General features: G+C 58.4%; 3 protein-coding genes across 12 annotated transcripts in view; 1 reads left to right on the top strand and 2 right to left on the bottom strand.

Moving 5' to 3' along the window:
* Nucleotides 1-9,398: 9,398 nt before the first annotated feature.
* Nucleotides 9,399-18,900, bottom strand: TBX2 (T-box transcription factor 2). The gene is made up of 7 exons (XM_019636674.1): nucleotides 18,078-18,900; nucleotides 16,702-16,969; nucleotides 15,582-15,728; nucleotides 14,325-14,401; nucleotides 14,057-14,220; nucleotides 12,951-13,588; nucleotides 9,399-10,782 (listed from the first exon to the last, which is right to left on the bottom strand). Exons 1-7 carry the CDS (start codon nucleotides 18,470-18,472, stop codon nucleotides 10,330-10,332), a joined length of 2,142 nt encoding a protein of 713 aa, XP_019492219.1. The 5' UTR covers nucleotides 18,473-18,900; the 3' UTR covers nucleotides 9,399-10,329.
* Nucleotides 18,763-25,322, top strand: LOC109379744 (translation initiation factor IF-2-like). The gene is made up of 4 exons (XM_019636607.1): nucleotides 18,763-18,802; nucleotides 18,990-19,397; nucleotides 23,501-23,612; nucleotides 25,028-25,322. Exons 1-4 carry the CDS (start codon nucleotides 18,763-18,765, stop codon nucleotides 25,158-25,160), a joined length of 693 nt encoding a protein of 230 aa, XP_019492152.1. The 3' UTR covers nucleotides 25,161-25,322.
* A 641-nt stretch (nucleotides 25,323-25,963) lies between these two features.
* BCAS3 (BCAS3 microtubule associated cell migration factor) overlaps nucleotides 25,964-27,867 on the bottom strand; it is a 574,404-nt gene continuing 572,500 nt past the window's right edge. For 8 of the 10 annotated variants that reach the window (XM_019636670.1, XM_019636667.1, XM_019636663.1 and 5 more), the window contains one exon: nucleotides 25,964-26,764. In XM_019636670.1, coding sequence (XP_019492215.1) covers nucleotides 26,616-26,764 — 149 coding nt within the window. In that variant the 3' untranslated portion in view covers nucleotides 25,964-26,615. The remainder of the gene's footprint in view (nucleotides 26,765-27,867) is intronic. The other 2 variants (XM_019636666.1, XM_019636662.1) reach the window with 1 other exon arrangement.

Genomic DNA, 27,867 nt, shown 5'->3' on the forward strand with positions numbered 1-27,867 from the left:
GTAGGTTTTGGATTTGAGGGCTCTGAGAGGGTCCTCTAATGAGTCAGTTCCTCTCCTGACCTGCCGGGTCTCCCAGCCACCTCCACCGTCCTGGAGCTGCCTTCCTCTCAGAGCTGCGTTCCCTGAGCAGAGCTTGCAACTCTTCCTGAGCTGGAAATGGTGCCCGCCCCCCTACAACCCCAATACCCTGCCCCTGGGCCTTTGAAATATCCTCCCATCTTTTCAAGTCCGCTCTCTGTGAAGTTTTCCTTATCTTCAGGCAACCTTCCCATATGTACATTAAGCATCTCCTCTGTGCCTAAACCCAGCCAAACCTCCCTGATCCACGAGTCGCTGCCAGCAGAGAGGGACACACCAGGACTTGCTGGAGCCCAGGATTGGAGGGAGGAGGAACCAGATAAGGCATGATGAAGTAAAGGACTTTTGACTGGGGCCTTAGAAAATAATGAAGCATTGAGAGAGACAGGAGAGGAGGACCAAAAGGATATTCCAGGCAGAAGGAATGTGGGGTTTGCCCGCTCTTGGAGGATAAGCAGCCCTGCCATGTTCAAACCCCTGTTTGTGGGAAACCTGAGAGAGGGGACGAGGCTGTGCTTCCCTGGAACCCCACAGAGCCCTGAACGCAAGGAGCTCCAGAGGAGTGTTGGATGGGACAGATGGGGAATGGCCCATGCTCAGCATTTCTTCCCGGGTCAGCTTGTCCTACCTGACTGTCAGTGATCAGAACACTTCTCATTCTCTGCACGCATCATGGTTGTCAGGACGCCACATGTCCTCTTGCCCTTTGTAGATTAAGTAGACATGAGTCTACTTGAGGGTTGAGGACACTTGAGGTTCAAGGGGTCAAAGCCACAGAGCTAGAGATGCAGCTGGGATTCTAACTCAGGTATCTGTGGCTGCACGGAGTCGGAGCTCTTATTCACTTCATTCAGCGTCATTGCCTGGCAGCAGGACCTAGCTATAAATTAGAATGGAAGCACAAAGAACAGACGTGGTTCCCCCCGCCCCTCAGAGGCGGCAGCCAGGCAGCCTGGGAACCCCTGACCTGAAACAGGCCTGAGGCTGAAGGGAAAGGGGCTCCAGAAGAAAGCCCAAGCCCCAAACTCCAGGGCTGGACGACTCCAGATCCCCACCTAGTGGTAGGAAGGAGTCACTGCCGCAGCTCAGAGACGGCACTGATCCAAGTCACCTGTAACCCACCATCCAGCAGGAGGTGCCTCCTCCCTGGGCCTGGGTTCCTCAGAAGAGAGAGGAGGCCCCATCAGTGGGCATGTGCACTGAGGTTCATTGCCCTCAGGATTTCTCTGCAGCAGTTCAGTCACCTGTGGGGGCTCTGTCCTCAGCAGCAGACACCCCAACACACAGGCCCCTTGGGCTACCCCTTAGCCTAAACCTCCACCTCTAGGCCAGATTCACCAAGCTCAGGGACTTGGAAGCCTGTCACCCCAGATGGCAGGGTCCCACAGGCCTGTGCTGGCCTCCAGGGCAGGAAGAGTCACCCAGCTCTGGTGGGCTCAACCCTGGCTTCTGCTCAGGGAGGAGGAGAATTTGCCCTGCCCCAGATGGCCCCCCATGCCCCAATCCTCAGGCTCCTCTAGGTTCCTCCAAATGGGCAAGGGCTCTTCAGGAGGGGCAGGAAACCAGCGTTCACTGAGCCAGGAACTGTTAAAAACAGCATCTCACTTAATCCTCAAACAACCCCATGAGGTACTGTTATCTCCATTTCGAAGAAGTGATGAGGGAGGGGTCAAGTAAATTGCCCAAGTCGCACATTCATTGAATGCGAAGTACAAATCCATGTGCATGGGTGCCTCGGAAGAGAGAAGGCTGAGGGGAAGCTTCCTGGAGAAGGGGCCAACGGGCTGAGTTTTGAAGGAAGGTCCGGAAGAGGCTGCAGACAGAGGGAAGAGCCTGTGCATGTGAGAAGGCCCGAGGCAAGGTCAGCAAGATTAACCAAAACACCTGGGCAGGTAGACAGTGGGGGTGGAGCCCTGGGGTGGGGGAGTAGACAGCAACTCATACAGGCCCCACAGCCAAGCTAAAGAGCATGGAAAGCCTTTGGGGGGCTTTAAATCAGAGACCCTATCTCGCCTGCATTTCAGGAAGGTCCTAGCTGGCAGGAAAGGTAGGTGGGCAGATGCGCTGGGAGGCTTCCAGTGGTCCCCTGTGGAGAGGTTTGCCCTGGAGTTGGAGGAGAGGGAGAGGTTGTTGCTCAAGGCAGGGCTCAGTGGCAGTAAAGGTTGAGGGGCCAGAGGACAGCAGAGCCCCCAGAGAACAGACTCACCCAGCATCGCTGCACAGCAGGGTTTGAGGGCGAGGAGGGCCCGGTTGTGGATGACCCTTAGTCCATTCGAGCTGCTATAACAAAGTATCGCAGACTGGGAACCTTATAAACGACAGTCATTTATTTCTCACAGTTGTGGAGGCTGAAAGTCCGAGATCAGGGTGTCAGGAGGGTCGGATAAGGACCCTCTTTCTTCCAGATCACAGATGATGTCTCCTTGGATGCTCACGTGGTGGAAAGAGGAAGGGGTCTCTTTGTAACAGCTAAATCCCATGCGTGAGGGCTCTGTCCTCATGATCTTGCACCTCCCAAAGGTCCTACCTCCTAATACTATCACCTTGGGGCTTAGGTTTCAACATGAATTTTGGGGCGGACACAAACATTCAGACCCTAGAAGCCTGGACACTTCTCCTGCAGAGTCAAGTCCTCAAGCAAGACATTTGCCTTCCCTGGGTCTCCGTTCCTCAGGAGAGAGAGGAGGCCCTGTTCGTTGAGCCCCCTTGGTCCTCGGGGGCTCTCTGTGGCTGACTCCAAGTGGACTTGGAGCACGCACAGGCTTCCGGTCCAGGGCTTGGGCAAACATCCTGGAGGGACCAGATGTGGGCCCTGCTTCTGGAGGGAGCAACATTCATTCATTCAGTAAATCCTTTTTGTACCTCTACCATGTGTTAAGCAGTTTTAGGTCTGGGCACCCAGCAATAAGTAAAACAGACACCAAGCCCCACCTTGAAGAAGCCAGCAGTCTCCTAGGAGACAGAGACCTTAAACAAATAAATCCCCTCCCAGAGGAGATGTGGCCATGCAGAGGAGTGGGGTAGAAAAGGGCTTGGCCCCAGCAAACTGGGGGGAAGGGGACCTTCAGAGAGGCTGGGGAGCTGGTTTCTCCATGGAAAACCACCCCCACCAAGTGTCTTCGTGTAGGCATATCTCTGTTTGTTTGCATGCATGTGTCTGTGTAGTAGGTACATGCTCGTAGGTGTGTCTGTGCGTGCCTGCGTGCATTTGTGTGTTTGAGTGTTTCTCTGTATGTGCACGTCTCTGTGTTTGTGTTTGTATGTGTGTTTGTCTGTGTGTGGTTGTTAAGTGAGGGTGTCTCTGTGTATGGGGAGTTCCATATATGTGTATATTTGTGTGTCTTTATGTAGGTGTGTGTACGCATGTTGTGTATGGGTCTCCATGTGTGTGCATGCCTGTGTGTATGTGGGTGAATCTGTGTGTGAGTGGTGGGGCGACCTGCTGGGTGACTTGTTCAGAACTAAGGGTTTTCTCAGAACATGAGATATCAATACTAAAACCCAAACTGCCATGGGTACACTGGAACAGTTGTGGGCAGCCCCTCTGAGAGGGCAGTAAGACACAAGTTGGGGCAGAGTGAAGCAGCCGACCAGCCAGTCCAGGGCTAAATAAGATTCAGTTCTACAAGAGCCCACCACAGGGAGCTTGGGTCAACTGCCCCTTGAAACTAGGAAGCCCTGGGACTGTGGAGCAGGGACTCTTAGGGAGCCAGGAAAAAACACGGGCGTGGGGTTGGCCAGAACTTCGTGTGGCCTGTGACCTGCTTCTTAACAACTTTATGACCTTGAGCAGGTCTGAGCCTTGGTTTTCTCCTCTGTAAGACGGGGATCATCTTACTAACCAGTGCTGAGAATTATATAAGGAAATCTATGCCCAGTGTTAAGAACACAGTGCGTGTTCCACAGCTCTTCCAGTCAGGCAGAGGGGAAGGTGCCACAGAAGATATCAGGTTCTCTTCGGGATGGAAATCAATAATAAGGAGGGCAAACATGAGCTGTGCCTGAGCTAAGCACCTGCCGTGTGACATCTCAGGTAACCCGTCTACACCCCTGCTACTGTTTTACGCAGGACAAGCCCCTCCCCCCATGGGTCCCTGGCAGGCCCTGCTGGGCTGACAAGACTATGGGGACCACCCTTCCCCTGTTCTCCCGGACTTGGGCTGAGTCAGGCTGCTTCTTCCATGGACATGCCTCCTGGCTGGACCACAAAGGACACTTGCCAGCCCCTTTGCCCTTTCCCAGCCATGAGGCTGACTCTCATCCATCAACACTTCATCAGCTAACGTTTCCAAGGACCAGGCCCATGGGGTTGTGAAAGAGCTCTTCCTTTATTTACTGGATGGCCTGAGGCACGTCACTTCATTTCTCTGAACCTCAGTGTCATCATCTGTGAAGTGGGGGTTCATAAGCAACATCCTGCCAGGGAAGGTTCAGGAACAGTCCACATGTGAAAGTGCTTTGAACACCACAAAGCCTCCCACATAGGTAAGAAATTAGTCCATCGGGTACTCCAGGTCTGGGGGGGGGGCACCCTTACACAGGGGGTCCTGAATGTCCTCTATCAGTATCCCCTTCTCTCTTTGGGAAGAAGTCACAGTCAACAGCCTGTGCTGCTGGGGTGAGGGGATAAGCCCATCCCACAAGGAGCAGAGGCAGCTGGAGCCAGCCAGTTCCCTAAGGATTTCAGGACCTGGAATGTGATTTCCTAACTGTGAATTTGTCCTGGCCACCAGCCCTGCCTTCACTGCAAGAATCTCAGCGATAAGACCCTGTGTCTGTGGATGACCCTGCCTATCCCCCAGGCTTAAGTTCCTCAAATATTAAATGGATAGTGAGCGTCCCTGCTTCTTACCTGACGAAGCTGAGGCGGGGGGATCACTGGGAACTGGACCAAGGTCAACTGGTCACTCACAGATCAACTTGATTTTAGTCCAAACCACTTATTTTCAGGATGAGGATTCTGGGGCCCAGAGAAGAAGACAGTTACATTGTCCAAGGTCACACAGCCAGAGGCAGAGCTCAACCTGTGCTTCAACAGTAGATGGATATGTAGAGAACGACTAAATTACCAAAGGTTTTATCCTGCCCTGTGTTATGTGTACGTTGAAGGGAAAAGAGCAGGAAACCTCATGCAGGGAAGACACCTGGCTGGGGTCACACAACAATCTGGTGACTGTGTGGCGGTGGAAATGACTGCCAGCTGGTGTGGGCTGGGCTGCTTTCTAGCTGTGTTCCTTTAGTTAATAATAACGGAGACCCCATCTCTAAGAGTGCCGGAGCTCACCTAGGAACCTTAGGGGTCAGCTGGAATCAGGCTTCCAAGCCCAGCCTCGGAATCAAACTGGCCACAGGCCACCGGGGCCTCACACCCCCTGATCCTCATTCAAACCTGACCCAGACCTTGGTGGCTTTTAACCCAAGAGAGAGGTTCTCAGGCTGACCGCTGTGCCTTCCCCATTCCCACCACCTCCCACTGCAACGACGCAGACCCAAAGTTTCCCCAGGCTTCTGGCACCTGAACCCCAGGTTAGCAGCGCCAGCAGGGCTTGCTCTGGGGGTAAGAGGGGGGGGTCCATCCTGCACGCCCTCTCCCCTCGACCTTGAAGACAAGAGTGGGGGAAGTGAAGAGCTGGAGGCAGGAGCCTGGTGGAGCCTGGCCGGTGGAGCCCTGAGTCCCGCCCAACCTTCCTCAACCTCCTACTCCCCCCACACCGGCACCGTCAAGGCGGCCCCGCAGGCGCGCGGCGGCGTATCCAAGTCCATAGCCTCGCTTCTGAGAGGCCAGGAAGGCCGGAGTCAGGCGGACTCCCTGCCTCGAGAGGAATCGCGAGGGCCCCAGCCCAGCTGGGCATACCAAAAGCGGCCGGTTTATGTCTGCAGCCCGGGCCTCTCAGGGACGGTAGTTGGCACCGCAGGGCGGACGCAAGAAAGGAGGAACCCCTCCACCCCGAGCCTCGGGCGCTCGCGTCTGCGGTCCCGTCTAAAGCCAGCCCCATTCGGGCTCAGCGGAGCGCTTCGGTCCCTTGACTGCCTGTGAGGTCCCTGGGCCTGGATCTAGGTCAGTCTGTGGCTTTGTCTCGCTGTCCATCTCGCTGTGGGGCTCTGTCCATCTCCGGCTCTTGCCCGGGGCTGGCTGTCCAGCCACCGCCGCCGCGCCCCTGGCCTGGAGCGCCATCTAGTGGGTACGTGAGGAGTTGCTGCGGACAGGGCCAGCTCTAGGTTAAGCTCCTGGCTGGTAGCTGCGGAAGGTCCCTAAAAAGAGGGGCCGGGAAAAGAGCTACGGCCATTGGCTCTGGGAACCCGGTGCTTAAAGAGAAAGTGCGGGTGCGGCGAGCGGATCTGCGCCTCCAGAGAGCCCAAAAAGAGCTCCCAGGACAAATCAGAGTCCCAGGAGCGTTCAAACAGGGGCATCAACGCATTTAATGAGGGGTGACTAGGCTGCACTCCTGAGGACTCTCCCTGGGAGCGTGTCCAGAGAGGACCTAGAGTTCAGACTCCTTTTCCTTTGCCCCTACCCCCCGGCGCGCCTGGGTCTCCCCTCTGCTACCCAGTCCCTAGAGTATGGAACGCTCAGCCCCTCGCCAGACCCTGCCTGCCGGGCAGGTGCTCTGGATTTTGGGATCTAGGGCCGCCAAGGAGGGGACGAAGTGAAATTAGATTTGGGGTACATCCCAAAGCAGGACAAGAAGGAAGGCTCAGAGTTTAAAACTCGGTATCATCCAGGTTCTTTTTACCGTCCTATACGCGGGAAATTGGGCGGGGGCGTCGAGCTGGGGAGTTCACCTGTGGGTGTCCTGGGTGTCACCAGGCTGAACGCGCCCCTCTGGCTCCAAGGGGTGCCCTGAGCGGGCGTTGACGATTCGCTGGGGAGGTGAGCCCCAGTTCTGCACCCTTCGGTAGGGCAGGGCAGGGCCAATAACGCTTAATATTTTCTCTGCAGCACCACTTGGTGGGGTGGGGGTTGGCTTGACGGATTGGAACACTCAGATTAACCACAGAGGAAATGAAGTACCCTAGGTCTCGAAATCCATGCTGCCTAACCGCTAGGGGTCTCACGGAGCCCCCACACCCACACCTCCATTCTCCAAGCTCCCTTGTGAATCACAGTCACAATCTCACACCGACACGCACAATTCCCTCTCAAAACGCACAGTCCCAAAGCACAGGGCTCCGCAGCAACACACCAAGTCACCAACAAGCCTCAGCGACCCCTCAATCCCCATCACCCCCAAACATGCCTTCCACACACGTCCGCGAGCACTGGCGATTCTGTCGTCTAGGGCCCCCGGTACTAGGCCCTGAAGGGTTAAGGAGACCTTGGGGCACTGGAGCGACGGGACGCGAGCGCCTGGGCTAATTGGCGACCCCGGGAACAATGAGGACTGGAAGGCCGGTGGCTTAATTGGGCCAGGGAGTGGCCTGGCTTTTGTCTGGGACAAGGCCCTACCGCCGGCCGCGCGGTTCCCGCAGCCGAACTCAAGCTCGCAGCTGGGACCCGGCGGAGCTCTAGGAGGGCGACTCCAGGAAGGGACGTGCGCGGCGGGAGGCAGGGGGGGGGGGGAAGTGGATGTCGACTCTCCTAACTGCACTCGGGACCCGGGGCCTCTCGACGCCCTGCGTATAACTCCAGCCCACCAGGGCGCTGCTGCAAGGACGCGACAAGAATGTGGCGGCAACGCCGCCGCCCTGCCCTGCCTGACCCTCCTCGGGTTCCCCTCAGTGCCCGCGGCCCCTCCCGCCGCTCCAATTCAGTGCTGCCCCCTGGTGTCAGCGGCCCGCTCCGTCGGCTGCTGTGAACCCGCAGCCTCTTCCCAACTCCCCTTCCTAGACGTGCTGACAGGGAGAAAATGGAAGGAAGCGAACGCTCTCTTGCTCTTCGAATATTAGAGGCGTTTTTAGCCCAAAGCGACGTCGAATAAATATACTGCCCACAGGGAATTCTATTTGAGCTGAGTAAAGGGCCTCTTTGCTCCACCTGGTTCTTGGACTTCCCCTTCTCTGTCCTGCCCTACGGAAGGTCAGAAGCAGAGAAGGTGGAGCCCACCCTCTGGGGGCTGGAACAGTTTTCTGCGTCCTCTCACTCGTTCGCCGGCCGCCGGCCGAGACCCTCGCTGAATTCAGAGTGGCCAGGGACCAGCTCCCTCCCTGGAAGAAGTGGACATGGTTCTCTTTCCTTGCAAATGTGTCGGCCCACGAAGGTGTCCTGGGCGCTCGGAGGCCCGGATACTGTCAATTCCACCTTCACCCTTTCTCCAACTCACCATCGCTGGGGCCTCTAGTAAGTCGGGGACCAGTACCTACTGCTCCCCCGCCCCAGCCCCAAGGTGGACACACTGCTCAGCCAGAGAGTCACGGATCCCCAAGGCTTAAAGAAGAGGAAACTGGGAAGAAGGTGGGGGGCTCAGTGACGGAGAGGCCTACGGGTGGGTTGAAGGAGTGACCGCTTGTCTCCCACCCACCCCTTCCCACTGCTAGGATTTGGGGCTGCAGACATCTGTTGGTTGGATGAAGAGGAGAGAAGATGCGCCCTGGCCAGCTCACACGATGGGGCTTGGAGGCGGTTGTCCTTGCAGGAGTGGCCCTTGGGGAAGGGCGGGCCTAACGGAGATTGACACGGTGGGACTCTCAGAGAGATCCTCAGCAGAGCCTATTATTATTATACAGGGGGAAACTGAAGCAGAGAAGGAATAGCCTGTTGACCCACCCTCCCCACACTCTCAAGAGAGATTTAGATGAGTTACACAGAACTTTCAGGCTAGACTTTGCCACTCTAGTCAACAGTCCTGACACGAAGAAAATGTTTCTTTTTGAGGCTCAGGAGGCAGAGGTGGAAATGGATTCTAGGGTCTGTGGCATTTGGGGGACCACGGCCATACCTCTCCTCAGAAGGGAGAGGGAGCAGGGATCACCCATCTTACTAGCCCCACCTACCCAGAGGCGCTAAAAGGGGATGCGTTTCCACTAGGGTGTCCCAGAAAGAGAACCCGGAGTCCTTGGGAGTGGCTGGAGCGGCGGACAGAGGTGAGTGGCCAGCAGAGGGAGCCCGGCCCCCGGCCTAGGACGCTGCCCGCGCTTGGGAGCGCTGGGGGCTCGTGAGGCCGGAGGCGGCTCGGCGCCTTCTTAGCCCAGCCCGCGGCCCGCGCCGGCGCCGCCCGGCCTCGCAGCTCCGCGCGCTGCCGTAGCCCCACTGCCGCCCCCGGGGTGCTGCAGCGGTCGAGTGGGGGGGGGCGCCCAACCTTTTATCCCCGCCTCCAGTCCCTCCTTGCGCGTTTGCTGCGCCCCAGCCCCGCGCGGCCCACAGAGCGCACAGCGCCGTTCACTTCGCATTGTAGCGTTTTATTGTTTTCTCTCGTTTTTTGTCGTTTCGTCTCGCTCCGAAGCGAAAAGTGAAAACCTGAGGTGGAGCCCGCGGGCCAGACGAGCGAAGCCCGGGCTGAGGGGCCGAGGGGCTGGCGGGGTGGGAGCTCCTCCCGAGGTCGGGGCCTTCTCCTGCAGCCAAGGAATCCCCCGCTCCCAGCCCTGTACAATATAGATGCTCATGTAAAATGAAAAAATTTAAATGCTATGAGTTAATCTCTAAATATTATGTACACAGCCATGTACACCTTTGAATAAATTAATACCAATTTGCATATTCTGGGAATCTTAAAGCTTATTTACACAAATTACCATTTATTTCATAAATATCTTTTTTTCCCTGGGGACTAAAGGCAGAAGTGCCACTCCCTCCGCTGACCCAGGGGGGAAGAAGTGGGAGGACTAAAAGAACAGATCCCTCCCAGCTCAAGTCTACACTGACTTCAATCTTCACTGATCCCAGCATCCCTCATCCCAGATTCTCAAGCGGTCCGGGCAGTAGGCTAGGGGCTCGGGGGCTCCCTCCGAAGCTCCCACCCCTGACTCCTGCACCTTCTGGCTCACGAAGAGACCTCTGGTCCAGGATGAGGCCTCCCCACAGCGCTGGAGGACCCGAAGAGGCCCCCGGACGATGCCACCATGACGCTGGAGCAGATCTGGACTGAGTCCAGTGTCTCCAAAGCGACTGAGTTTCCGGCCGCCGGATTCCTTGTGAGGCCCAGGAAAGAGTCCTGGGCCCCACTGGCTGGCTGATCGGGGCTCTATTCCGGCTGCTGCAGCCCACTTTCGCTCCTTTATTTAAATAAATACCCATTCTGTGCTGTACAGGTCCCAAGCAGCAGGGGCAGGCAGCCCAGGAGGCCTGCATGGCAGCGGAGCAGCTGGGCAGCCCCCTCACTTGGGCGACTCTCTGCCTGGGGAGAGGGCTCGCTGGCTCTCCAGCCCACTCACCAGTCTCTGGATGCTCTGCAGTTCACTGGCCGCCTCTTTGGCTGAGCCGCTGGGCGACAGGGCACCACGGGAAGAGGCTCCCACTTTACGGAGAGCCAGCTCAGGCAGAGGACTGGGCTCTCGGCTATTGCCGCCTGCAGCCTTGGAACCCTCCGCCGCCAGCCCAGTGGTGAGGATGCTAGTGCTAGGTGGAATGGTGACCGGGATCTGGTAGGGGCTGAAACGCAGGCGAGGCCGGGCACTGCCCAGAAAGGGGCTCCTGGAGAGGGAGCCGGCAGCGGCGGCTGCCGCAGCCGCAGCACTGGTGGCTGGCAAAGCGGAGGCGGCTGCCGCAGCGGCTGCCATGTAGGTGTAGGGGTAGGGGAAGAGGCCTCCGAAAGTGGGCATTGGGATTCCCTGGAAGAAACAGAACAAGACAAAAAGGTTAGGCATCCTGCCTGAGGTGTTCCTGAGGATGAGCTGGGTGCTGGGAGTGGTGCTACGACTGGGAATCCTTGCACTAACTGTTTAGGAATGTAAGACCAGAGTTCACATATATATAACCCCAAGCAACACATTATGCCTATGGCCAAACCCAGTTAGAAGGGAAGCTCACATCAGGTTGACACAAAGGCCTGAAGCCATCAAGCTCCATGCCAGCATGAGTCAGAGAGAGGACATTCCAGATGGCCGACCTAGCATGAGCATAGGCCTAGAGGGAGGAAACAGGGCAGGTGTAGGGCAGGTGGCAAGCAGACAGTTTTGGCTATCTTTGGAGTTTCTGCTCACTTAGAACAGTGTCCTCCCCAGCCCTTCTATCTGCAGGTGCCCCAAAGGGCCAAGGAAGCACAGGTAGGGGGAGGAGCTTCGGAAATTCTCCCTCTGTCTGCTCACCTGCTTGGAAGTCTCCTGCCTGGGCCAGGAGAAGGGCACAGATGCCAACCAATTTATAAGCTGGCCTGAATTACTCTATAAAGAACTCCTGGCTGCACCTCAGTGGCAGCTGAGGAAGGAATGCAGTCTTTGCCTGTGGAGAGCACAGTAGCCAGGAAACCCCGGATAAACACCGCCTGAGTCCATGAGGCCAGACTTTTGGATTATCTGACCTTTGAAATAATGGCTCGCTCCCCAGAGTATGTGGGTATGGGGAGGAGGCAAGGAGTTGACTATGCCGGGCTGCTAGGGAGACTCAGGCCTGGCTCAGGCTGGGAGAAAGAAAAGAAGTAGCTTAGTCAGAAATGAGAAAATATCCTTCCTAGAAGGTCAAGCCCTACTGGGCATTCAGACCTGGCATCTCAAGTAGGGAGAAGGAGGGAGGCGTCAGGTCTCCCAGGATTTGGCTCTACCTGATGGCCAGGGGGGGCTACCCTGGCTTAGAAACTTAACCACTAGCAGTATACCAAGTGATGCCTCCAGAGTTCTGGGTACTCTCACCCTGGCCTTGCATCTGTTGACCAGACTGTGTGTAGAAGCCGTGACTTCCCCATGACCTCTGTGATTCCCATGCTTATCACCAGAATTTGTCTGGGGAAGAGGCATTCACATACACACAGAATCAAGGGTGCAGGTTCAACTGCCAGGCCATGAACTCCATTTTCCAGAGGCCTCTTTGCCAGCTCAGAGCCCCAGATATGTGATGTCTGTGCCTTGAACACTCACTCCACCCCCACCCCCACTGAGCTCTGTTTAAAACTCATTTCAGAACCCCTCCCCCACTTTAAAAATATTTGCTTCTGAACCAAAGGAGCCTTCTTAGACCTGAACTCCTATTTTGCTTCCCGTAAGATAAGATCTCAAGGGTTCAATTTGCCAAAAACCTCAGAGGGAAGAAAATGAATGAAGAGATTCCAAATCTTTCCACAGGGAATATTCCACCCAAGCAACCAAAGAGGCCTCTCCCCCCATTGGATCTCCTTATTTTTCTGCTGGCCACAGTTTCATAAACTCTTCCCTGGAAGCTCAGAATTTCAACCTAGGCCTAGGCCACTGAGCCCCTCTTCCCTGACATGTGTCTGGGAGGAGTTAGGAGACCCAAGGTGGGGGAAGGAACCAAGCTCTGTCCTTGGTCAGGTCAGAGGACTTCCTGGAGGGCCTGAAAAAGGAACCTGGAGGAGGGTCATTTTGGTGGTTAGTTGTCCAGAAAATAGTGCAAAATGTCCTACTCCCTTTGTCCAGCTACCTTGGCCTTTCAGGGATTGACACTGAGGGTCTTTGTTTGTGAGGCCAGGTAAGTGGACTTCACAAAAGCCAGGGGCATCCCCAGTCTATCAGAGCAGGAAGAATCTAATGGGTGTCTCACTCTAGCTGTGGTTATGGGGAAGGAAACAGGCCCAGAGAGGTTCAGGGACTTATTTGCCCAAGGTCACACAGGAGTCAGAAGCAGCGCCCTGGACAGACCCTGGGCCTATAGTCTTAGTCTCCCTGAACCTAAATGTCAGAGAGTGTTCATCGGGTCTCTCCAGGGCTGAGTCCTTGCCAGATAGACTCTTGGAGCGCCTATGGCACCCTTAAGCCCTGTGCCCACCTCAGCCACCCACATCGCTCCTCCTGCCTCCATCGTGCTGCCACCAGAACACAGGTCTTACCTGAGATGCCAGCATGTGCTGGGAGAGGTGGAACGGGAAGGGTGCGGCGGAGCTTGCCGCACTGGCCGTGGGGCCCAGCCCACCTGCGTCCAGCCCGGTGGCGGTCCCCGGCCCACCACCTCCGCCATTGCCGCCGCCGCCCGCCACCGAAGCCAGCAGGTGACCCATGCCCATGGCGGAGAAGGCTCCGGGGCCCATGGCGAACTGTCCCGGGTGCAGAAAGAGAGGCTGGCCAGCTCCCAGCGGCCCGAAGAACTGCTGCCCGTGCAAGTGGCCCGAGAAAGCCAGTCCCGGCAGGTGGCCGGCGCCCAGGGGGGATGCACTGTCTGTCTGCACCACCAGCGGTGCCAGGTTAGGCTCCTTGCCCTCGCCGGCCTCCTTGCGCCCCTCGTCCTTCCGCCTGGCTTCGGCGCGCTCCTTCTCTAGGCTCCGCAGGCCAAACGGTCCCTCCCCGCCGCTCTCGGCTGGCTCCTTGCCCCTTTCCGGGCTGCGTCGCTCCCGGGCGCGCTCAGGTTCGGTCAAGCGAGGGGGACTGCTGCCGTCCAGGGCCGGGCTGCGACCCAGCGCCGGCCCCGCGCGCTCCTCGTTCAGCCTCTCGGGCTCTGGGTCGCTGTCGGCGGCGCACGACTTCTCCTCGGCTGTGGGGAGAGAGGACGCGCGGGATTACAGGGGCCCGGGAAGAGACAGGCTGCGAAGGCTCTCCCGATGTTAGTGCCAGGTCCGAGAGACCTGGAAAGGCCTGCTCTCAGGGAGGCCAAGTCGGAGGCTTCTAGATCCTCGTCGGGCAAGGAGCAGTGGCAGGTCACCTAATCCGAGCCCCCTTGTTTACAATGGGAGAAATTGAGCCCTGTAGAGTTTCCTTTACTGCCAGAGTCACACAGTGCCAGGGACCTAGCTCGGAGTCCAGCCGGATCTTCTGGCTACCAGGGACCGCCCTTACAGGGGATTCCCGGGTTGGAAGCCCCATCCCAGACACACTGCTGACGCTTCCCCCAGGCCGTAAGGTTAGCCTGACGCTGAGCAAAGAGCTAGCTAGCCCGGAGTCCTCAGGAGACCCTTCTCTATCCCCTTTCCCGCACCCCCGGTCCGACCGACCGACACCCCACCTCTGGTCCGGTGCTGGCGCAAGGGACTAGGCGCTGCCCCCGGGGAGGGTGGCGGTTCCCGCGCGGGAGGAGGGTCACAAGATGAGGCGTCCGACTCCGCGCCGTCGCGCTCGGGTTTGCAGTGCTCTTCATACAAGCGCAGAGAGGGCAGCGTCAGTTGCTTCCTAGGGGTGAGCGGAGGGAGAGAGAGGGTCAGAGGGGAGCGCACCCACTTCCACGTCCGGCTCCCTCAGGCACCCGCCGCTGGGTGGTCCGGCGCACCCCTCACCTTTTCTCCCGCCTGCCGTTCCCGGTGTCCCGGAAGCCCTTGGCAAACGGGTTGTTGTCTATCTTCAGCTGTGTGATCTGCGGGGACCGAGGGGGCGGCGCCAGATCAGGATGCAGCTCATCCAGCCTGGCCTGAGGCACCCCGAGGTAAGCCGCTGCCCGCCCAGGGGTGAGCATCCGAGTGTCTACTTGGTACCCGCCCGCCTGGGATGGGCCGAACCGAGCCCAAAGGCGAGGAGAGCCCGCGGGCGGGTCTCGCATTAAGCGACAGCGTCTCTTCTCCTCCAAAATCTTTATTCGAGGCAGAATCACTCAGCTTACATACACAGGCTCAAAGCTGTGCACAGAGTCGAAATCTGCCCAAGCATGCACACAGGCCCAGGCGGCCACTGAAGTTAAACAAACCCGGCACCTGAGCAGGCACGCACAGACAGCAGAGCACACGCAGGTCCGTAGACACATGAAAGGCAAATCACACTCACGGGCCCGTGCACACGCAAGTACACAGATAAAACAAGTGCCCACAAAACAAACGAATAAACACGTCTCCACACGTATCCAGGGCGCCCCAAATAGTGCACCAAATGGTGTACCCGCGAGCACACATCGGTTCATACAGACACAAAATTCACGGGAGAGTGGTACGCACAGGCCTAGTGGGGGCGATGCTTTGCCCCTCTAGAGAGAGGGTGTACAAGGGCAGCAGACAGAAAAAAAACCCTTTGGCTTCAAGGAAAAATCTCTAAGCATCTCCCAAGAGGTCCGGGGCCTGGGCTGGCCCAGAAGGAGGTGCACTGGGGCGCTGTGTCGCCTGCCCCAGCCTTGGGCTCCTCAGGGAGAGTGAAAACTGGGCCCTGGGTTCCTAGCATCGGGAAAGCCTGGGCAGATTGCCTTGGGCGCCCTCTCTTCATTTAAATTCCCATCCCTAAGCCAAGAAATAAACGAATAAAATGTAAAAATGTCAGCGCGGGCCCGGAATCTCTGCTAATTGCTAAGTAAACATCCCCACCCTAACGAGCTCCCAGATGTTGCGCGCCCCCGCGAGCGTGTGTGTTCGTGTCGCGGACTTGGGAGGAAGCCTTGGGGGATTTCGGTGGGTGCTGCGCTTACAGATGAGAGACTTGGTGCTTGGGAGTGGGCTGTGAGGGCGCGGGGTGGGTGGGTGGGGGACTGCAGGCATGTGTGAGTGGAGGGTTGGAGCCTGCACGTGTGTGGAGGCGTCGGTGCGGGGGCTAGTCCCGCTGCCCGCCCAGCGCACCTTGTCGTTCTGGTAGGCAGTGACCGCGATGAAGTCGGTCTCCGGGAACACGTAGGTGCGGAAGGTGCTGTAGGGCAGCTTCAGGATGTCGTTGGCTCGCACGATGTGGAAGCGCGGTTGGTACTTGTGCATGGAGTTCAGGATGGTCTGCGGAGAGGGCGTGCGGGTCAGCCGGCAGCCCCCAAGCCTTTGACCCAAGCATTTCTACTCTCTGGGGATCCGGCCTCTTTCCATCTGTCTCTGTCACAGCTCTGCCTTCCCTAATTCCCAACCCTTTGCTATGTTTCTCCTGTCTTCCCTGCTCTTTTTCTCACCTATAATTCTTTTTCTTCTATTTTTTTCCTCTCAATTTTCTTTATCACAATCTATTTCCATTTAAAAACATTTACCCCAGTTGAAAACAGAAATAAAACAAAATAAACCCCCTACAATTCCACTGTTAACCTCTCCTCTTGGGCTAATTGCTAAGCCCCTAGTAACCCTACAAAGATAAGATTGGGACCTTCAGGGGGCTCACTGACTGCCCTACCTCAGAATGGGCAGTCCTTTTTGCCCCATGAACTCCCCCCTCCCGTTCGCTGGGGCTCAGGAGGAAACCAAGATTACCCCCCAATTCCCTCCTTCTGGTCAGGCATATGTCTGTGGGAGGAGAGAAGGGGTTCTCAGAAAAGATGTGGAGGGTGCTGATTTAATTTTTAAATTTCATCGTTTGGGAAGAGGGATGGGGACACGGGTCTTGGGGAAGGGTAAGGACAAGCTGAGGTAGTGGGTAGGTTCTCTAAGCTCAGCACCTAAGGACCAGTGGCCGCACAATGGGGTCCCAGGGGCACCTGCCTGTCACTGGATGCTAGGAACGGTTTTGCAAACGCCTGACCCAAGCCGAGATTGTGAGCAGCCTGAACTTACTAGCCGGGACCCCGCCATTCCCCAGGCTTGCAGAGCAGAGCTCTCTGGGCTGGTGCCCAGCTGGCATAGGCCACAGGGCAGTGACCTGGGCAGGGGCACTCTGGGGGTTCATCCAGCACTCCGCTCTGGGGAAACCTGCCTCACTCTCCCACCGGGGGATGCAGTGCCAGGTGCGGGACTCCCACCCCCAGCCCCAGGCCCAGCCCGCACTCACGAAGCCGTGCTTGTCCGAGATGTTGTTGGTCAGCTTCAGCTTGTGGAAGGCCACCGGCTTGGCCATCCACTGCTCTCCCGTGGCCGGGCTGTCCGGGTGGATGTACATGCGTTTGGGCATCTCTGGGTCAGCCTTGCCAGCCACCATCCAGCGTGAGTTGTGGAATTTATATCGGCAATCATCAGCGGCCACAATGTCCATCAGCAGGATGTATTTGGCCTTCTTGTCCAGGCCGCTGACTCGCACCTTGAAGGGAGGAAACATCCGCCTGCGAGAAGGGAAAGTGGAAGACGCCATGGGACCCAGCTCTATGTCGGAGGACTCCTCTCCCCCAGCACACACCACTGCCTGGGGCTTCTGCATCTGTTTTCCCCTGATGTCACTGTTCTGTCCCCTGTTTACTTCCTGGGAGACCCAACCTGTGTTTGTTACTCGTGGGAGATCCCATTTCTGTCTGTCAGACCCTCTCTTATTATAAGGATTCCGATTGGCCCTATGCTCAGATCTGGTGACCCTTTTTAGCCCTCGTCTGAGATGAAAGCCCATGTCCAGGAAAGAAATCAAAGCCCTCTAGAAGTACACTCACTTCTCTCGAATCTCCTCGAAATTCGTTTAGGGGATTTACCCATTTGGGCATGAAGCTCCCAGAAATAAATTCAGAGGATGTTTGAGGAACTGGGTTACAGTGCTGGACAAGGACGCTGACCCTGAAGTTCGGGTGAAGAGGGTGAGCCTGAGGCCTGGATTCTCGGTGGCTGAGTCAAAGTGTGGAGGGGTTGGGGGCTGTGGTTTTATAAAAAACCTTCTGGCTTTAAGGCCTGGGGCGGCGTGTGTGTTCGGGGCTCCTTGCTCCTAGGCCCGGAGGAGGCTCCTAAACGGGTCGGGCTGTAGCTGGGCCGGCTCCACGCTCGCTGCCAGGAACCGAGCGACCGGCAGGAACCAGCGGGCCAGCCTGGGTCTAGCAGGGTGCGAGTCCCATTCTGGGCTCCCGGGTCGGAGAAGGATCCGGGAGACGCTGCATCTCCCCTGAGCACCAAGCCAGACCCGGAGGCAGGAAAAGCAAGGCCGCGAGGGTAAGAAGTTGCAGCACAGACCTCGAGACCAGGCGGGGCCTCCTCGCCTTTGGGATTCAGAACGGCTAGAACTATTCTTTAAAAGCATGTTTTCGTTTTACTTCATTCGGGAGATTTTGATGTTTTAGGTTTTTAAAAAATCTCTCGGTGCCAAATTTGAAAAGTCATTTGGTTGTCTGTGGAAGCTAAGCGTGGCTCCGGGCCGGAACTGGGAGCCGCGAGCCGCGGACTCGGCGCTGGTGGGTGCTGTCGGGTCCCGCAGCCCGCCCGCCAGCGAGCCCTCCGGCCAGTCGACCGTCCTACCTCCCGGACTTCGTGATGACCATTTCGGTGCCCAGCTTGTGGAACTGGTCCCATAGCTCCTTGGCCTCCAGCGTCACCTTGGGGTCGTCCTCCACCTCGTCCTCGGGCTCCAGGCTCTTAAGCGAGCGCAGATGCGCGGCGGGAGGGTGCGGGCCGAGTGCCGAGACGTGCAGCCCTGCCTCGGCTGCCGCGGCTGCTGCCGCCGCCGCGGCCGCAGCCCCCGCCAGGCCCGGGTCCGGCAGTGGCTTGGCCAACGCGCCGGGCGGCAGTGCGAGCGCCGGGAAGAAGGAGGGCTGCGCCGCCGCCAGGAAAGCGGACATGGGGAAGTCGGCCGGCCGTGGCGCGTGGAACGGATGGTAAGCCATGGCGCTGGCCGCCAGCGCCGGCTCTCTCATCGGGACATCCGGCCCAGGCGCCCGGGGGCCGGGGCCGGGGGCGCGCGGCTCGGACCCCCGGCCCGGGCGGCAGCGCGCGCGGAGGAAGGGCGGCCCGGGTCGCAAGCGCAGCGGCAGCTCCTCCCGGCTCCCCGTCCGGCTCACGGCGAGGGGCGCGGGGCTCTAAGCGCGGGGGTGGCGGGGGCTCTGCGCGGGGCTGGGCTGGGCTGGGCTGGCCCGCTCCGGCGCCGGGGACCACGCGCGACTGGTTAGATCTTGTCGTGATCTCTGGAAAACTGTGACTATCTCACATGTCCTGCCCTGCTCGGATCCCCTGCGCTAACGAGCCAGGCCCCCCTTGATTGCTGATTTTACGCTTTTTGGACCAATTGTGGGTCTCCGGGGGCGGGGTTTTGACAGCTCCGGCCAAGCTCTGGCCGGGAGGGGGGGCCGGGGAGAAGGTGTCGGAAGCCTCAGCAGTAAGAAAACATGTCAACAGAATAAAATATTAACCAATGACGGACCAGCGGGCCTTGAGACCCCTCCCCCTGCCCCGGCCCCCACCTCGCGCCCGCGCCTGAGGCTGCGGTGCTGGGTCGGGAAAACGCGGTGGGCCGACACTACCCGCCGAAAGGGCCTGAGGCGGGGGGCGCCCGGGTCTCAGCGCCCCGGGGAAGGACCCCAGCCACACGACGGCCCCTAGTGCAAAGCATTGACACGGCCCCGAGAGGAGAGGGGGCGCCCTCCTTCTCCCGCGCACGGCAGCCTGGCCGCTCTGGCCCGCGCCCCAGCTTGGCCTTCGACCCCGCTCCCGGCTGCAGCGCTGCCCGGGGCCCCTGCACTCCGGAGGGAGGCTGCGGGTGCTGGAAAGAGAGGCCGGTGGGCGGGCGAATCGGGAGGCGCGGGCGGCGGAGGTCGCGGAGCGGAGCCCAGGTGGCGGGAGCTGGTGAGTGGAGCGGTGGCAGAGCCGGCGTGGGTGGGAGTGGTAAGCGGCCTTGCACTCGGGAAACGCGGGGACCCCCCAGCCTGTGCATTCCCTCACAGGAAGACTCAGGAGGAACCTGGAGTTCCGGGCAAGTTCTGGACTCAGCCCAATATCTGTCTGCGTCGACACAGCCCTGAGCCCTCGGATGGCCAGGAGAGCGAATCCTCTTGGCTAGGAAGGGAGTGTACCTTCCACCGAGCACAGGGCGGCACCTTACCGGCCGATCCCGGTCCCCAGATTCTTGACCTGCAGCCCAACGAATTTTCGCCGCATCCGGTACCGGAGACACAAGTCTCTCTCATCCTAAACACCGGCATCCTCTCTCCACTCTGTGCCACTTTCCTAGAGTTTCCGACTCTCTCAAGCGCACACCTCCCAAGTTTAATAGTGCCAAGTAACGAGTGTGGGGGTCGGAATGTTTGTGCGCACCTGTGGTTGAAACCCCCCACCCACTCTTCCCCACTCTTCGCAGTCTTCGTTCTCCTGCAGCCCCAGTATCCCCCTCCCACCCGTGGTGTGTGTGTGTGTGTGTGTGTGTGTGTGTGTGTGTGTGTGTGTNGTGTGTGTGTGTGTGTGTGTGTGTGTGTGTGTGTGTGTTGCGCCCAGTGTTGTGGTGCCCTGTGCTCCGCGGGGGCGGCAACTTAAGGCGTGCTCCAAGAAAGTGAAGCGACCACACACCTGCCTTGAATCGGGCTCGGGCGCCAACACTCAGATTGATTCCTGGCGGTCGCGTTCCAAAGGACAAGACGGACCACGCGCTTGACATGGGTGACACTCCTGTCCGCAAAACCAATACAAGTTCGGGTGAGTTTGGCGGGCGCGGGCCTTGTGCCCGCGTGGTGGGAGCGTACAGCCCACGTCCAACAGTGACCTAGGCAACCCTGCCCATCGCTGCGCACATCCAGTCTCAGGGCATCTTGTCACTGCACACTCTGACTTGGCATGTAAAGCCTGATCGCCCGGGGCAGTTCGGGACTGGCCGGAGCGGTTTGGCCTCCGCGACCTTTTTTCTATTTTTCCTATCCGACCACAGCGCTCTTGTAACTCCTCTACCCGGCACTCAAATGGGCGCCTCCCCCACAGGGTTTTTCTTCACGACCTTGCTCTTGGCTGGGTTGCTCCTCATTTAGTGCTTCCTGTCTAGAACGAATCTTCAACTCCGCGCTGTGCAGTCTACGCAGCCGGGGTAGGATCCGTTGCAGCTTCGCACAGGCAAAGTTCTGCTGGCTCCGTCTTAAGCGGGATGTGGCCCCTCAGGGAGGGACGTGTGTGGACAGGTTTGTGCAGTCGATGAGGTGACCAGATAATAGCTAGGGCAGCGCTCCTTAGCTGAGAATCGGGACATGGGCCTGGAAATCCATGAATACATTTGCAAAGTCGTGTGTGTACACGTACTTTCGTACTTGTAAGAATGGGTGTATACCTAAGTGTGTGCAATTTGGACATTTTCCTACGGAAGGTCCGTAGCTGGTCCAGGGGTTCAAGTCCCAGAAAATTTGATAAATGCTGGCCTGCGTTGTTAGGCCAAGAAACCGGGTGGCGACGGTGCAGCGGCTGCATTTGGGGACCACAAACCCACCTGGCCACAGGAACTGGGCTACGGACCTGCCCTCCGGCGGCCACAAGCTCTTTCTAGGCTGGGTCGCCACCGTCTGCCCTGTCCCATCGCCTGGCAACCAACCTGAGGTCCTCCTACAACAGCCACTCTCAAAATTCTGAATGTACCCCCCAGCCAAACTCTTCAGCGAGGAATATCCTTAGCTCATCGAAAACCCGCGCGGGAAAGGGCCAGGCAGCCCCAGAGCGGCGCCGTGAGACGCCTAGCTCCTGGTCGGCCCCTCCCCCACCTGGGTCTATCCCTCTTCCCCTTCCCCGGAACAGGCGCCTCTGGGGGGTCCGCGGGGCTGAGAGTGCGTGTCTCTTTAAGAGGCCCCGGGGGGCGCCTTGCGAGCGGCCCAGGGCTGGAGGGGGAGGGCACGGGCGGGGGCAGCTGGCGCCAGGCGGCCGAGGCTCCACAACAAAGCTCCGGCCCCTGTCACTTCGCATCGGCCCGGCCCAGCAGACGGGCGGGGGACGCGCGCACAGCCGCCCCTCCCTCTCCCAGGCCCTCCTGGGCCGCGGCGTCGGGAGGGCGCGGGCCTCCCGGCCCCCGGTCCATTGCACGCGCTCAGTATGTTCCGCGCTTCCCGCAATAAGGAAATCCGGCACGGGCATGGGCGGGGTGGTGCCGCGGTTCGGAGCCTGGCTGGGCTGCCGGTCGGTCTTTGGCCCTATACCTTTTGCGGGGTCAAGGGCCACTGCTGGGACCTTCCCCGGTTGGACCCTGCCTGGGTCTTTGGTCTGTGTGACTGAGCGTGGATCTGCGTGAGCCTGCATGGAGGTTTGGGGATGTATGGTCGTGGGGCAGAGGGGACGTGCGTCTGGGGTGCTGGCATGAGACTGGTACTAAGTGCATAGTCCTATATGAGTGTGCCCTGACTAAGCTCGGGTGGCGTGTGTGGCCCTATACATGTGACCAGCAGTGGAGGGTGACACTGGGCGCTTCCGTCCGAGTCTTGGCGTGGTGTGTGTGTGTGTGTGTGTGTGTGTGTGTGTGTGTGTGTGTGTGTGTGTGTGTGTAGGGAGGGAGGGTGGGAGACTACGGCGGAAAGACAGTTGCTTCCCATTCCTGGCTTCCCTGCCGGACCCGCGCCTCCCGGAGCCTTGGCGCCAGCCAGCCAGCCCCGTTTAGCGGCGGAGCCCGGCTCCCCCGCGGTCCCGGGTCTGGCTGGGGTGGGGGCCGCGGCCTCGATGACCCCGGCCCGCAGCGGCCCGGCCTGTCCGGTCCAGTTAGACAAATTGCGGCTGACAGGCGCGTAGTCTCTCTGGAATCGCCGCCCGCCCGTCGCCTCCTTCCCAACCCAATTACCCCGTGCAGGGTAGGGGCAAGTGGCTGGGTTGGCGCGGGAGGCGCGGGGACCGCAGAAGGCACGACCTTTTCCTGACCGCTTTGTGGCCCGGCCTTGAGCCGGAAAGAGCGGCGGGGCCACTTCTTCTGGTTAGGTCCGGGTTAGTGCCTGGACAGCCACGGCCTGTGTAGCCCAGTCCCCAGTCTTCTAGGCTGATGTGAAGGCGAGACCCCAGCCTGGCCGTTCTGGCCCGGGACAGACCTGGCCCTCGAGGGGCATTGCTCTCCACCTGAGTCAGCAACGGAGGATGTGTCCCTGCTGGACTTTGGAAGACTTCCCCAGAGTTTTGGGGATCCCGTAACCCTGGGAGCTCCAGACTATTCGCTGCTCTGGAGACAAGGTCCGCGGGTCGCAGCAGTCCGGTTGGGACCTGGGGGATCAGCAAAAGTGAGGTGCACATCTGTAAACCTGCGTGTGCGTGGACCTGCACAGGTGTGAGATCACGAGTGTGGGTGTCTGGGACAGCGCCAGTGTGAACAGACAATGCTGACATGCGGCTTGAGAGCGGGGACAAAACGCAGGAAGGACCCCTAGGACCAGCCCACCTGCGAGAGAGGGCGGGGCTGGCCTGCACGGTGCTCTCCCTAGGCTCTAGATTCGCTTTCGGAAACGCTTTCGCAGGGAGCGGGCCGGGATTCCCTGGAGCAGCTTCGCGGGCAGCGCACCACAACCCGGGATCCAACTGCGCCGCACCCGCCCTCCGTCTTCCCACGGTCGAGCTACCTGGCCTGTCCGATCAGCCTCCGGGCCTCGTACCAACCTTTTGCCCTTTCGCCCTGCAGCTTCCTCTTTGACCGCTTCAGCCTTAAGGCTCCTATCCGCAGGGCGGGCTCCCTGCCCCCTCCCATACAGACGAGGACCCTGAAACTTAGAAGTGCAGTAATTTACCGGAGGCCACACAGCTACCAGTGGCAGAGCTGAGGTGGGACCCAGGGATCTTAGAAGAGAGCAAGGCCAAATCCACCCCTTAGAAGGTGCTGATGTCATTGCTGTCCAGCTAGCTACCTCTGTTCTTACAGCAAGGCAACAACACTGAGACTCCCAAGTCCCCACCCTCAGGCTGGCCTCTTGCTTTGAATACAAGACATAGAAGATGCTCTCTCCCTTTGTTCCTAGAGTTTCCAGCTTTAGGTCTGCAGGAGGGGGCTGCCTTCCCAGTTACAGAGGGACAAGGGAACAGCTTCAGTGTCAGTCAGAGACAGGACCTGGACGTTCTTAAGGGATGGGGGTGAGTGGATTCTTGGATTGTGGGGGCACAGGAAAGGCAGGTCAGCGCAGAATCGGGCTTTAAAAGGGAACCAGCCAGGGCACGTGAGGCAGCAAGGAGCAGATAGGCGTCAGCAGATTAGCTGTGTGACTTCGTGACTGTGGGCAAGGCCCTGGCCTTTTCTGGGGCATAGTCTTCTCTGAAAAATTAGGACCGAACAGTGCTCTCTTAGGTACCTTCTAGTGGAGAGATTCTCTGATCTGGGAAGATCAGAACAATCAGCACTGAGAAACCATTCCCAATCCCAGACTGGCAGCTGCCTGCTCTGACCTCTGCTTGCTTCCAGAAGAGCTGCCACTAGGGTTTGTGCATCTGAATTTGCCTTGGGACCGCTTGGCCCTTTTTCAAATCAATCCCAGAGAGTACCCTCCCTCCTTGAGCTACCACCCCAGCTCCTATCTGCCTCCTCGCAAACCTTGAAGATATTTTTTCCTTCATCAAATTGAGTGCAAGTCCATAGTTAATTTGCCTGTTGAGCAGGTAGTGCTGTGAGAATCAGGGAGGTCTCATGGCTATCTCAAGGTCACAGGGTCAGGCCACAATTAGATGCATGTTCTGATGGCGTCCTAAGTGATGCAATCATGGAGGTCTGCTGGGGGTGAGGAAGAGATTGCCCTGGGTGTTATCTCTAGAGGATAGGAGACTGGCAGTTCCAGGGCCACTGGGCAGTAAGGTCCCCACCTTGGGGCCCAGCTCTCACTTCCAGCTGATTACAGTCTGTGGCAGGGTCTATAACCGCCCCAATTAGCCAGGGGCCAGGCCCAAGGCCTCTCTGATAACCTGAGCTCCAGTGGCAGCCGCCATGGGGCCAGCTTATCTGGCCTCTCTTATCCTCCCCCTCCCCCCACATACTCAAAGAGTTGCCCTGGCTGTGAGCAGATGAATAACCAGATTGTCCTGCAAGCTCAGCTGGCAAGTCCAGCCCTACACCCACCACTTTCCCTTACTGGAGGAGGCCACAGCTGTTTTGCACCCCCTGGAGGGAAAGGGTTGAGCCAGGGAGGACTCTTGACTCTAAGCTGCTAGCCGGTTCCCTCGTTATTGGAGAGAACTCCTGGCTCTCCATCTTTGCCTCATCCACGTGCCCGAGGGTGGGTTCAGAGGGGCTCACTCTTCCTAGAGCTCTGGACTCATCCCCAGGAAGCCATGCCATGGGCAGTGCACACAGGCAGCCCTCGTGGCACCCTTTTGTCCCTGTCCCCTTTTGACCGAAACAGTGCTTTGGCTGGGGGTGGAGGCTGTGCCCAGCACATCAATGTCTCCAATTCAGCGGAAATGGGGAAACGCTGCTGCTTGTCTGGCAGCCCCCACTGGTAGTACTCAGGCCTCCTGACCTTCTGGCATGCCTCACTTCCATGTGATTTCTCACCCTGCAGGTTCCCAGGCAGGAGGGACTGGCTTCAGCCACCCTATGCAGGGCCATCTACTCAGCCTACAGAACCTAGTATGATTCCGGTCCCCCTTCTCCTAATACGCCCACCTGACCAGGTGAAGGGAACTGAAGATTAAATCAGGTCTCAACTCAGGTGCCAGGGTTGGATGGGGTGCATGTGAAGGGGGCAGGGGCCCCAGAAGCTGCCCCAGCTCCTGCTGCATGATTGGATGGGAAGGCCTGTTTTTGTGTGAACTCAGCTCTTCTGCGGCTGTTACATTAAACTTCACCCCAAACCACACCTGGCTCAGTGGGTTTCCTTCCATTCTCCCAGGCCTCTCTGGGGTCTCAGGGAAGCGGGGGACTAGGGCTAGCATTATTCCCCTTTCTGCTCAACACCCCTGCCCCCCTCCCCCCACTCTTGGCTCCTTCCTGCTCTTCACTTTAGGTCCAGAATTGGGAGGATAGAGGGGAACAAAATCAAGAACTTGTCATCAAAGGTTCCAGCCAGGTTTCATGAGAGACCCACCTTCACCTGACCATCTTTCCACCTATTGAGCTTAAAAAGAGAGGCAATCACAAGGTGCCAGCCCTGAAGCTAGGGCCAGAGTATTCATCAGGCTGTCCTTTCCACAGTAGTCCAACAGCACAAGGACCTGACTGGCCCTGACTGCCACGGCCAGGGAGGGTTGGGCCTGTGGTGGCCCCAGAGCTCATTGGCGTTGGTAACAGGCAAGTAGGTTGGAGAATGGATTAAATCAGGCTCCACCCAAATTCCAGAGCAAACATCCTCCTTCTCCTTCCCATACTCTCCCCTGACTCCTGCTCCGTTGCACGTGTCAGGGTGGGGGGTATCGGGAGCAGGGACACATGGTCAGGCCCAGAGAACTCTGCTCGGCACTTGGAGAGGACCCTGACCCCAGCAACTTAGGGATGGACACCAATTGCAGCGTGATTTATTGGACAAGACGTGCACTTTTTGACAGGGCCTTGGTAACCACAGTTTCCTTCACTGAACAGTACAGGACCAGGGTAAAAGGGCTTACAGACAAGGAAGACAAATCTTTTCCGTGAGCCAAAGGGGAAAGAAAAGAGGAAGGGGGCTTCTCCTCTTTCTCTGTCCCTAATACTCCGGGCCTCAGTTTACCCCATTTCATAGGGGGGGTTGACCAAGGGAAGTTGGGCAGTGTGTGCGACAGCCAGGAGTGGCTGGGCTGTCCACTCAGGGTCAAAATGCCTGGCCAGGCCATCCACTCTCTCCCCACCCAGGTCCCCTGTGGTATGGTTAGAAAATACAAAAGCGGATCCAACGCAGGATGTCATGTGCAAACAGAGGAGGGGACAGAGAGTCTGCAGAGTCGCTCTCAGCCACAGCCCTGCTGACGGGGGGCAGAGGTCAGAGTGCGCTGAGGTGCTTCGGAGAAGTGTCTCTTCTCAATCCAGGGAGGCTGGTTGGCTGTTGTTGCTAAGCTTGGGGAAGGTGGTTGGTAAAAGAGGAGCAGAGACTGAAGAGGAGGGCAGGATGGGGGGCTTCTCCCCCTCCCTGCCCAGCAGGTGAGTGGGCCGACCAGTCAGAAGCAGGCAGCTGGTACCTATGGGAAGCTGGTAGGGAAGAGGCTGAGGGGCTGACTCTCATTGGTGGGCAGCGGAGATCGGTAGCCATCAAAGTTTCTTGGGATGCTGCCGCTGGTGGAACCTGAGCTGTTACTCAGAGTCTCGATGCTTCCCTCTCGCTGTAGTTCTGCAAGACAGAGAAGGCCAGGCCTGGTCAGAGTGCAGTCTGGGGGATGGGGGCACACCTTGGGCTGGGCTGCCTGCTTGGAGGCACCCAGCTGGGTCCATTTACATCCTTCCGCAGGGGGATCCCCACGTGCTCCCCAGATGGGACAGGCGGCAGCTCGGGTCACGGGGAGGCTCAGCGGAGGAGGGAGGCTCACGTTCCCTCATTGTGGGAACCCCTTTGGCCAGAAATAATGGTCACCCTGATGATGTGTCTGGACCATTCTGTGGGCATGTGCCCACGCCTGCACACATACGCATGCACACATACTCATGCACAGCCAGCATGCTCCCCCAATTCCATGAGTGGCTCCTGTCCTGGATCTTCAGGTTGGGCAGGCGGGGAGATGCCAGGACACGGGAAGGACCACAGCTTCCCTGCCTGATCTGTCCCTTTCTCTCCTCCCCTGCCCCACCTGCCTCAGAGCCTCCACCTGGGCTGAGCCACTCATTCTCACCCACACAATGTGCCTGCTGGCCAGGCCCGGGTTCATCTTTGGCACCTCCTGGAAAGCGTCCTGTTACCCTGCAGGAGGGACTGCCTGGTTTGAGAGGGTCCCTGCTTGCCTGGAGTGCCTCTTTTCCTCCTTCTTCTTAGCCAACGAGTCTCTCGGAGGCCCCTCAGAATGTATATACTCAGAGTCAACCTGGAAAGCAGGTTGACTCTGCTTTCTCCTCTCTCCTCTACTCGTTCCCTGGCTCAGCCCAGCACAGCCAGGCTTCCATCTTGGATATGGCAACTGGCCCCATCTCCTTCAGCTGTGGGCACCTGACTTAATTGCCCAACCACCTCTTGACCCAAAACGGGTACTGGGGTAGGTGGGCTGGGAATAGACTTCCTTGCATGCTGAATAGAAGAAAAAAGGAATTACTTCCTGGCTTTCTGAAAGTGGCCAGTTTGTATCCCCTTCCAGTCCCTTAGAGTAGGCTCTGGGATGAGGGCACACACATCCCTGGGCAAAACTCTAGTCTGCCCCAAGCCAAGATATGGTAACCTGCAACCTCTCCTTCTCAAGGGTATGCCTGCCTTGGACTGAGGGGGTGTTGCTTGTCCACCTAAAGAGC

This window comes from Hipposideros armiger, unplaced genomic scaffold (assembly GCF_001890085.2).
Source record: "Hipposideros armiger isolate ML-2016 unplaced genomic scaffold, ASM189008v1 scaffold_29, whole genome shotgun sequence".
Classification (NCBI taxonomy): Eukaryota; Metazoa; Chordata; class Mammalia; order Chiroptera; family Hipposideridae; genus Hipposideros; species Hipposideros armiger.

Excerpts from the sequence above, each read along its gene's own strand:
- TBX2 (XM_019636674.1), bottom strand. The coding sequence starts at position 18,472 with ATGAGAGAGCCGGCGCTGGCGGCCAGCGCCATGGCTTACCATCCGTTC. Across the intron at positions 13,589-14,056 it reads GCGCCAGCACCGGACCAGAG|CCGAGGAGAAGTCGTGCGCC; the intron begins GTGGGGTGTCGG and ends CTCTCCCCACAG. Across the intron at positions 10,783-12,950 it reads AGCACATGCTGGCATCTCAG|GGAATCCCAATGCCCACTTT; the intron begins GTAAGACCTGTG and ends TGTTTCTTCCAG.
- LOC109379744 (XM_019636607.1), top strand. The coding sequence starts at position 18,763 with ATGTCCTGCCCTGCTCGGATCCCCTGCGCTAACGAGCCAG. Across the intron at positions 19,398-23,500 it reads AGCCCAGGTGGCGGGAGCTG|AGTTTCCAGCTTTAGGTCTG; the intron begins GTGAGTGGAGCG and ends CTTTGTTCCTAG. Across the intron at positions 23,613-25,027 it reads GACGTTCTTAAGGGATGGGG|GTTCCCAGGCAGGAGGGACT; the intron begins GTGAGTGGATTC and ends CTCACCCTGCAG.